At 37.8% G+C, this 11,102-nt stretch overlaps 1 protein-coding gene across 2 annotated transcripts in view; it reads left to right on the top strand.

Moving 5' to 3' along the window:
* Nucleotides 1-939: 939 nt before the first annotated feature.
* Nucleotides 940-11,102, top strand: part of LOC131439533 (failed axon connections) — an 89,888-nt gene continuing 79,725 nt past the window's right edge. For both annotated transcript variants that reach the window (XM_058610661.1, XM_058610660.1), the window contains exon 1: nt 940-1,951. In XM_058610661.1, the coding sequence (XP_058466644.1) occupies nt 1,556-1,951 (396 nt within the window). In that variant the 5' untranslated portion in view covers nt 940-1,555. The remainder of the gene's footprint in view (nt 1,952-11,102) is intronic.

Below are 11,102 nucleotides of genomic sequence, written 5' to 3'. Positions count from 1 at the left end.
AACCGGTACAATTACAATATCAAAGTTACTAATTATTAGCGTCAATGAATTTGCAATCAATTTTCCAAGTCAGGTGATTTGAAAATCAAAACTACAGATGGTTGGCTGCTTTTGCGGAATTGTTTGCGAAAATTAAGTGGTTGTTTTAAACTGTCATTTGTTTTTGTCTAAGTCCTATATGGGAGCTTCTAAAAAATCATCAAAGAATACACAGTTTTATCTACATATGCAACAAGCAAACACACCCAATGTGAAACTTTTTTCCATTACCCAACAAAATATAACAGGTAGAATAAAAAAAACGTAAAACGAACATTGACGATACAAGTTCTCAGATACAGTTATTTATTTATCAATCTTTTTTCCTAACAAACGAATCTCTCTTTGATTCTTCGGCTGGGGAATGATGTACGATTTTCTGGTGTCTCTACTGCCGTCTATTTTCCTTACCCAATAATTGCTCGATAAAATATTATATTTTCTTCTTATTATAATCTGGTTGGATTGGGAAGAAAATTAGTTTCAATCATTTCTCTCTATTTTTTATCCTTAACTCAAGTTTACTGCAAAAATGCTAAACATACACCGATTTCCACCGTCGCAACTAGTGCGCAATATTTTAAAATTGAAAATCATAAAACAGAAAGTGCAATAATTTCAAGTGAGCAGTTCAAAATGACACTAACCAGCATGTGGATGTCTAAAAGCTTCAATTCTGTTTTGAACTTTTCTTTACTATCAAAGCTTAATACTCATATCTTCGTAGCTGGAGATTTTCTGGAAGAGAAGAGAGTACATACGCGCCAAAGCATACATATTCTCTCTTCGCTCAGTTCGATGGCATTGGTATTGGTAAAAGGACGCCAACTCTCGATTGCTTCGTAGGGATCGTCGGTGTATACGAACGTATTTTGCGTTTTCGCGTCATGTTCCTCTTTGTGAGTCGAATCAACGCAGTAGAAGCAGCAGCTCGTTCAGCCACAGCCGCCTAGTTTTGTATAGAGCCAACCGCCCTAGCGTCAACAGAGTGGAGCTACATTTTTGTACCCCGTTTGAAAATCTGTCTCTATCGGTGTTTTAATTGAAAAGTTTAATAAAACGCAGATTTTTCTTTATTTCGACAGTGAAATCGAAAATTCTCCTGTCATATTGAGGCCCGGTACAGCACCGTGTAATTATTGAGTTTGTGATTTTCATCTGTGTCCCTATATCAGTGCTTTCATTAGTCGATTCAAGCCTGCCGAAAAACCGGATTTTTTCCTTCAGAACGGGGTAAGCGGATTGCTTCGATCAGAAAAAAAAGTCAGGAGTAACCGAGGGATATTCGCATTTGGATACAATTTTATGTGAAACAGGTGCTGTGTGAAAAGCGACAGTGATTGGCAAGGATTTTCGAATCTGACCTGAAAACCTCAAGTGATTTCCGGCTATTTAAAACAGGCCGAAGGTGAAAAAAATAGTGAACAAAAGTGCGAATATTATATAGCGTGGTGTGCGTGATTTTTTTCTGCCAGATTATTTCTAACCAGAAACCCTACAAAGAATCCAGAAGAAAATGGCAACAGAAGTCGAGAACAAACCTCTGACAACCGAGGAAGAGAAGAAAACCGAACAACCAGCAGCCGGGGCGGAGAAAAAGGAAGATGGTGCTGCCGCCGTAACGGTCAGCGCAGAGGGCGATAAAAAGATTGCCGATGGTGAGAAAGCCGTCACAGAAAATCACGCTGCCGAAGTAGGTGCAGGTGATGCCGCGGCCACATCCGGCACGGACCAAGCAGCCGCTGCACCGGCCAAAAAGGAGAAAGAAGTAAAGCCAACGGTCCACAAGGCAAACTTCGAAAAAGATGTCGTGTATCTGTACCAATTTACCAGGACCCCACTGCTGCCATCCATGTCACCGTACTGTCTCAAGGTAGAGACATGGCTGCGACTGGCTGGGCTTAAGTACGAGGTGAGTGTGATTACATTCCCGATCTTGATCTGTGGATGGGATTGCAGGGATTAATGTACGACGAAATTAAATTCACATATAAAAATAATTAATGGTGTCTGATATGATTGTGCGTCCAATATTTGAAAGTAAACTATGTCATTTTGATAAGTTATATTCATTCTTGTATTCTAAATAAGCATTCGAATAAAATAGTTGATGTTGTTAGATAAATAAAACAACATATACATGTTAAATTCAGTAGCAAAAGATTTTTTGTTGTTTAGGAATTTTCGCTATGTTCTAACTAAAGAATAAACTAGAAACAAGAGACTAGTGTTTCGCAAAAAATCAACAAATTATAACTTGGTATTTGTAGAGTGTGCAAATAGTACATGTTCTATTAAAATTCCAGAAAGGTCTTTTGGAATTTCGGACAAATATTCCGAATTGGTAAAACTCTACCGGTTCTGTATTACCGTTATTTAGTGAATGTCCTTTCAATTATTGCTTTCATTTACACATCTGGCAACACTACTCCTTTGTCTTGACGAGGACTACCGCTACATCGCGGCAGTAGTCAGTCTGGTGAAAAAGGTGTAACAGCAGCATATCGCCAAAATGAGTCCTACGAGCAAGCATATCGGGCCTGTATCTGTATGCGTGTAGTTAGTCGGCAGACAGTATTTGTAAGTCGACAATCTGCGGTCTCGGTTATTCGAATCCGTTTTCCATATGAAACCACCCCACGTTCCCGTTGCTCCCGACCTTTGCGGGTGCTTCTTTTATATTGCACACAGACACCCTTCCAAAGACCCTACCGCTCTCTGACCGCCCGTTTTTTCCATACTGTCCTTTAGATTCAATCAGCAATCATCTTCACAGTTCCAGACATACTAATACTTACACACTGGAAGATTTATTCGTGAATTTTGCAAGTGTGTCGAGCGATATGAATATGCGAAACACTAGCTGGTACATCTATACCAAACGTTGTCTAATGCATTATGTCGATGATGTGGCAGGCGAGCAAGGAGCGACTTTTGCACATGATTGATGCAGTTTTCCTGTCTTGATTTCCACACTCTACACAGCGCACGGCAAAATAGCTCGCACGTATAAATCAAGAAGTGTTTCAAAATGTATTTGACGCAGACTTCCTCTCATCCATCGCATCTATGTGTTGGTAAGAACCATACAGGATAGTCAACCAACACATCAACGAGATAAGCGTAGGATGACACCCGCGATTTCTCATTCTACAGTTTGATTCAATCGGTTGCATAAAAGCATTTAAAAGTTGTCCTCGAAATGGGCGATTTTTTTGTTGTTACGATTTTAAATTATATAAGTACGTTAACATTATAACAATATAATAGATAATATAATCAGTATTTATCGTTTTATTATTTTCGAATACAATTTTTTGACATGACACATTGCATTAGCTTAGATGTGCTGAAATTCTGTATATTTATTGTGATTAGAATCTATACAGGCAGTCACATTTAAATGTATATTGAAATTCAAACAGTTTTGAAATAATGGTGTCTATATTTTATTTTAAACTTCTTAAAAATACTATTGATTTGCTTCTGGATGTTTCAAACATTCCTTCGTTTAAATGTACTTTCAATTGATCTGTATTCACTAACCACATTCCATCAACTTGAAATGCCATAATAAATGTATTTATTGTGAAAAATCGGTCCTGATCAATTCCAACTTTTACCTTGGCATTCCAATGTTCAGTTCGAGACACGCAGCGCTTAACACAGCAAACACAAGTTGTATTCGATTTCATGATTTCTCCGTTGCTCTTCCAAACTATTGAGAGATCAAATAGGAATTTATCCATTCCTCTAAGTTAAAGTAAAACTGTCAGTTACACGGTGCGTCTAAACTGTGGCCACAGTAGCCATCAACGCCATATCACGTAAGCTTCGGCATACGTCGACGTGATTATCAGAGCGTGACAAAGCAAGAGAAAAACAATAAAGAAACAATTGCTAACGCATTTTTGTGTGTTTCCAGCGCACGAGTAGAGAGTATGGAGCAGCTTTATGTTTTTTTTTTCAGATTCTAGCAGATTTACGAACTCTCCTCGAGAAAAACAAATTCTTGAAAATGATTTCAAGGTTATTGAAATTGTCAAAAAAATTCTTGGATCGGCTCAATCAAATCGATCTGATTGTCTATAAAATTAAGAAAAACGAATCAGGATTCAAAAGCGATGCCAACGATGACTTCAGATAAATTAATCCAAATCTAAAATCGCTTCATGTGTCAAGGCACTGAACTATATCCTTAGAATTATCTTGAAATCTAACGATATCACAGCATACTCTCATCTCAAATCAGACAGAGCTGAACATACGAACATCGCAAAACATTCTCGTTATTTCGTTGAGAAGTGACCTTCAATGGTTCAGTACATAAAAAGTAGAACCTGTCGTTTTGTCATTAGATTTAGATGTCAATAGAAGTCGGACTTCTTCTGTTGATGGATATCTCCGTGTGAAACTGGTTTCACGGAATTGTTCATTCGTTGATGGGTCGTAAATCATTACACGATAGCCCTCAAGCAGGCTAAGCTAGTCGATTTTATTGTCTTCCGATACATGAGGTTATTATCAAATGTGGATCAGTCAGTACAATAGTTTGACCTTTTACTTTTCGTTGGCTTGATTCACCTCGTATATTAAATATTTTTAGTTTGAGATCTACAAATTCTGTTATTTTCGTTATTTGTAAAGTTTCAAATTGCAAATGACAGTTTCTCTTTGTTCACTTTCCGTGCTATTCTACTAGATCCCATTGATCCATTGTATTTTGGTTGACATGTCAATTCCACAATGTAAAAAAGTCTACTTTCTTCGCCAGGCTAGTCATGTACACTTTAGCTCAAAACTGTACCGAGAAACGGCTGCTTCTAGAAGAAAGATCGTCATTTATTTCTTTCAATCTGTAGAATTACATTCTGGTTTCTGAATGACAAGTTTTTATCAAATTTTTGCAAAGATTGGAAAATTGTTTCAGCTGTAACTTCGTCATATTTATGGGGCAGGTAGGGCCTAACACTTTTGAAAAATCATCTATATTTTTCTTTGTATTTTCTTACAGTAAAACATTTCAAGAAAATTATGGGCCTTTATCTTTGCTTATCTCATACTACAAAGAAGTAAAAGCTTCGATTATTATTCGAAATTTTTCGACAAATTATTCTTGAAATGTTTCATTATAACAAAATACAAAAGAGAAAATATGATTTTTTGGAAATGTTAAACCTAGAGTAATAAATTGTTTCCTTCGATTTTATAGACAAAAAACTTAAACGCATTTTTCTCGAAAGCAGGTAGAAATTTTGCTACAACACTTTTTCTAAGCATAACATTTTATTCAAATAGGTGTAAATTGATTGAATTTAGAGTGTAATGTTTACAAGTGCAAAATTTTGTGACAATCTGTAAAGTGGTTATCGATAAGGCATTAAAGCAAGAAGTGCTTCGACCAGAAATGGACCCGGTCGTGGAAAATTCAGGCCACAGCGAAAAAGTTGGGAATCGACAATTCGATCATGTTCCGTGTGGAACAATTCTTTATTCGAGACTCAGACAACCTAGCGGCAGTGGAAGAAAAGCGAAGAAATGCTACTCCATGAATCTTCGGATTATTTGAATTACGCAATCCGAACCTTTTGACTTAGGGCGTGGTCAAGCAGGTAAATTCTTCCTTCCATCTGGTTCGTCCGGCAGACAATGAAACGAGTTGGACTTCATGTCTTTAATGTAAGGTGCCAGATCGAACCATTAAACGGAATACGGTGGTCAATTCCCACCGGGATGTTCCGAAAGAAAAAAGGTCCGTGTTAGTGCTAGTAGAATATTGTCACTATTTTCATATTAACTAAGATGTACTTGATGTGGTCGGCAATCTGTGGATGCGATAAATTCAGCAAGCTGTACATAAAGACCGGCGCCGTTTACGACCAAATACATAACGAAGAATGCCTCCACAAGTACCTACTATATTCTCCCTCCAGTCCCACTCTGTTTTGGCCGGGTTCGGCATCGTGCATTACGTGACACCGGTGATAGTGATATGAAGCCGACGATGTATATGTTTTGCCGAAGAAGACAAATCCATCAGAGTGTCAAATATTATGAAGGGAAAACTCCGATAAACAAGGTCTTCAAAAACGACAAAAATCGAATAAAGAGTGGAGGTGTGTTTGAAATATTGCGCATACTTTGATGGGAAGCGTTAAGCCCTACGCGCTCGTTCTATGTTACTCTAAAGTGAGTACAATTTCACTCACTTTCGCTAAAAGCGGATATTCTAAATAGTGAGTAAAGTTAGATTTAGTCACATTCGAGTAAAGAATTCAAATTGTCAAATTCTGAGTAACATTTACTCATTTCTAGAAAAGGAAAAAATAGTTTGAATGAACTTAATCAACTTAAATCTATATTTAATAAATTATTTAGTTATCAACAGACAACATGATAAAACATATTTACAATTTTCGTCGAACAACTTCAAACATATTTTTGACAGAACAGAACAACTTCAAACTTACCTTCGTCGACAACCGGTAATTCTACGATCAAGTTTTCCACAATTTCCTCACACAACGTTTTCAAAGCACGGTGAGCAAAATTCGTTGTCAATTTAGAAACAGAATAGAAGTTACTCAGTTTTCTAAATCAATATAATTCACTTCTTGACATTTGAACTAAATAAGCAAAAGTGAGTACAAATTGCTCACTTGAGAGTAAACTTCAACGAATGTGAAGGTGCGGGTTTTTAGCCTCGGAAAAATGGTTGACTAAACAAATTTTGAGAAAAAATCATAGTTACACATATGTCTATTTATTCTCTGAGATTTTCGAAAATGTCCGACTTGAAATAGGCACAGATAACAGACATCCAAGTAGAGATTTCAATGTGTGTAAATAATTTAACGGTTGTTTAAAAAAAACAATCACCAAGTAGCAATTCTCCTGTAGAGGCGCTGCGAGCAGTCCAGCAGTTGCTTATGGGCTCTTGCGTTCTAGCTTCCATACAATGGTAAATAATGCGTGCAAAGTCGTACGCAACGGTGATTTTAGGTTTTCAATTGTATGCGTTTGAAAAACTTTGTACTAGCTTGGATGTCTTTTCTCTGTGATGTGTGATTATTTTTCTAATATAGTGGTAATTTTTCTAATATAGTCTATCATTTTTGGGTTATGCAACATATACCATAATATTCTGTCGTTTTCACTTGAAAAAACTCACTAGATTTCCGTTTGAGCTTTTAGTAGAATATTGTCACTAATAGTACTGTTGTTGTACCGTTTAATTCTACTATGTCACGTCATTACACTCTCACAAAGTCAGTATTTTCACAAAAGTGTATCAAACATTATAATACAGATACGTATTCCATATACAATACATTTCTGTAATTTTAACGTTTGATACACTTTTGTGAAAATAGTGAATTTTTGAGAGTGTAATTACGTGACATAGTAGAATTAAACGGTACAACAACAGTACTATTAGTTGAGAAAACTGAAACTGACCCAGGGTAATTTTATAAAACGAACACTTTTCACGAAACTGTGTTGGGTTCGAACTTAGCAACGGGATTTTGAGCAAACCTGATATACCTTATGATAAAAAAAGAACCGGAATTTTCATTTTAAAATTCCCGCGCTTGTCCAATCGGTAAACTTTTATTCTCTCAACGTTGGCAACACTTTTATACACATTCTGTCAAATGTTGACGCATATCGTACGATTAGTTTTTGTTTGGCGTCTATATAAAGAAGTTGAAAATTTTTAGTGTGGCGATTTTTATAATGGATGAAAGTTTAGAACAACGGCTCGCCTTCGAAGCGCCATTCGGTCGATTGTTGTGCGGTTTCGACGTCATATTCATAGATCCACACCTCATCACCAGTTATGATGCATTCGATGAATGTGGGGTCACTATCTGCGTTGGAAATCATCTCTTTGCCACATCAACACGATGCTGTTTTTGAATGAAATTCAGCTTTTTTGGCACCAGCCGAGATGCGACGCGTTTCAAACCCAAAACATCAGTTAAAATGTGTTCGGGTGATCCATAAGAGATGCCCAACAACACAGCAATCTCTCTAATCGGTACAGAACGATTTTGCAACACGATTTGCTTCGCCGATTCAATGTTTTCTTCAGTAACATATGTTGGGCGGCAAGGGATCTCATCATGATCCAAGCTTGTACGACCACCTTTGAAGCGTTTATACCACTCGTATGCCTGTGTTTTTCCTAGACACGATCCACCGAAAGCCTTTTCTAACATTTTCAACGTTTCGGAACACTTAAATCCATTTGCAAAACAAAATTTGATGCACGCACGTTGTTCTAAATTTTCATCCATTATAAAAATCGCCACACGAAAATTTTTCAACTTCTTTATATAGACGCCAAACAAAAACTAATCGTACGATATGCGTCAAAATGTGACAGAATGTGTATAAAAGTGTTGCCAACGTTGAGAGAATAAAAGTTTACCGATTGGACAAGCGCGGGAATTTTAAAATGAAAATTCCGGTTCTTTTTTGATCATAAGGTAAAAATCAGCTCTAGATATAATTGATGCATCAATTCGAATAGTAGAATGAATCTACGGATACTTTATTCTAGTTTCATTTTGCTTTCACAATGGCATAATGTAGAGATACAGAGCTTTTAATAACACTTGCCTCTTAGGAACAAAAATGAAAGTTGATTCCGGTTTTACCGCAATTTTACAGTCGTAAAGGTTAAAAATATCAATGTAGTTAAATTTTTCGAATTGGTATACTTAGACACGTCAAACTCACTGATATGAAGGAATACACTGCAAACAATTTATATTTGAGCATATATTCAAAATAATACCGCTCTAGTACGAATGTCACTAATTTATCTACGATTGTCATGCCATCCTTGTCAATCCATATATCATGTGGACGTGCATCAGCCCAAGAGTTAGCACTCAAGAGTTGGCATGGCGCATTACATCATTTACAACAGCTCTCAGTTCAACGACCCTGTCAGTTGACACTATGGAATGTTCGTTGACCGGTCCTCACACACTCTGCATGGAGAATTCGTCACACTGTGTCCGCACACCGCACTGGTGGAAGTTTCGCCATGAAAAATAATCCATTGCCAACATAACATCTGCGCGGAAAAGCTTGAAGCAGCAGCCTTTCCTGGGCCACCTACGGATTACTTACGATGCAATCGAGAAAATTAGCCCTTCCATCATAACTCATTAATTTTAATCCAGACCTACGATTTTGCCTCGGTTCCGTCTTCACCAAACGAACCAGCAGTCTAAGCAAAACCCACCGAAGCCAACTACGTTGCCGGCATCAACCGCAAAGCCCACTTGAAGCAATCCATTGTGTAGTGCAAAGTGGTTATCCAACCAAACGGAGCCAACGTCGTATGCGCGATCAATGACCGTCCGCCCGAGCGCGGATTCGCGTTATGTACTCATTTCAACACACCAACCGACGATGCAATTGCAGGCCTGCAACTGAAAAGCATTAAAGCAGATGACATGGTACGGGCGGCAAGATAGGGTCTTACTGCTGTCAGACTGTCATGAGGTCGGGGTTGCGATAAATTTACTATTTATTGTAATCAATGTGCAACGGCATTCGTACCATATAAAAGATAGAACCAAAGTACATTAAAAAATTACATCATCTTGCTCTGTGCTGTCATTCGAAAAAAATACCGAGATTTGCTTTCCCTAAATACCCATTACTGTACTGGCAAGTAATCAAGTACGGACCCAAAATGCAGTCAGCGGTTCAACAGAGAAATAAAAAAAATCGTACCCGAAGAAGGGTAAGTGCACGTTTTCCATCGAAAGATTAATTATGACAGTACAAATGATTACGGTCAACGATGGTGACCGCCAAGAGAAATGGTTGTGACTTTCGATAGGGGAATAGATAACGGCAGCAGCACGTTGTAGCCATTAGCTGTAGCGAGCAAAGTATTGGAATTGCAGTGGCAGTGGAAGCAAGCTGCGCCAAGGAACCACCGCCCCGGACGCGAATGAAAGCGCGGAGCTACAGCCAGAGAAGAAAACGAGATAAAGCAGGCAGAGAATGTACAGTTCATTGACCTTAATATTGAATTTGATAATTAAGCCTCCACTGCACCAGTAGTCGTGCGTTTTTCGGGTGGTCATCGGAAAAATTGTTATGCCACATATCTCTGCATTTTACGGTGTTGTAGCTTTCGCGGATAAACGTTTCCCGTAGCGTACCACTGGTCAAGATGTCATTCATGAGTGGTTCAGTCTGACATTTGATTTTCTTGTCATACGAGCGAATAGATTTACACAAGTAATCATTAAAATGTGTCTAAGTAATCAATCTTATTACCATTTTGTGACTGTAATTCAGTGAAACTTGTCCCTTTCAACGAAAGTCGATACATTTTTTGAAACAAGTCAATAAATTAGAATAATAATTTTAGGAAATAACAAAAAAAGAATTTTTATGAGAGAATATGCTTAAAGTCAATCTTTCAGATATGGTTTGTAAAGGAAACGAAACCCATAACATGATATACTCGTTTACTAAGCACATTATGACAAATGGCCGATTAGTACGTACGAAAAACAACAATATCGTAAGGAATAAATTAATAAATAATGTGTGTCGCCTTTTATCCTGGAGAATGATCTGATTAGCTGCAAGGTTCATATTCAAAACCAGTCTCGTGTTACCCAGTTTAGAAACTCACATGTCGAATGATTAAATGAAAGTTTTTTCCCTGACTATTTGGTATTGCCGCTGTCGGATACGATGGCGGTCGTTTCTAGTGGTATCGTTCACTAGTGATGAAGTTGTCTGAAGCACTTTACAAGAGGCTCTACTGCCGAACCGCCTGGCTGGCTCAGAGCAGTACATGTCGTGGTTTTTTGCGTTCCGTGCTGCTTCGATAAAGTACTGAAGGTGTAAAACCAATATAATCTCGTGTCGTCTTTCATGAATTGCACACAGCAACTGCAACAAAAAATGTATCTTCTTTGCCGTGTATCTTAGCCAATCATAAAAGTCGTAGCCACACTGAAACAGTGTAGCACGCTCATAGCAATCTTTGAATCAAAGTTATAACCTACGGCATAATG

This window comes from Malaya genurostris, chromosome 3, assembly GCF_030247185.1.
Source record: "Malaya genurostris strain Urasoe2022 chromosome 3, Malgen_1.1, whole genome shotgun sequence".
NCBI lineage: Eukaryota > Metazoa > Arthropoda > Insecta > Diptera > Culicidae > Malaya > Malaya genurostris.
Note: the sequence above shows the minus strand (reverse complement) of the source record. Positions and strands in the feature narration are given on the sequence as shown.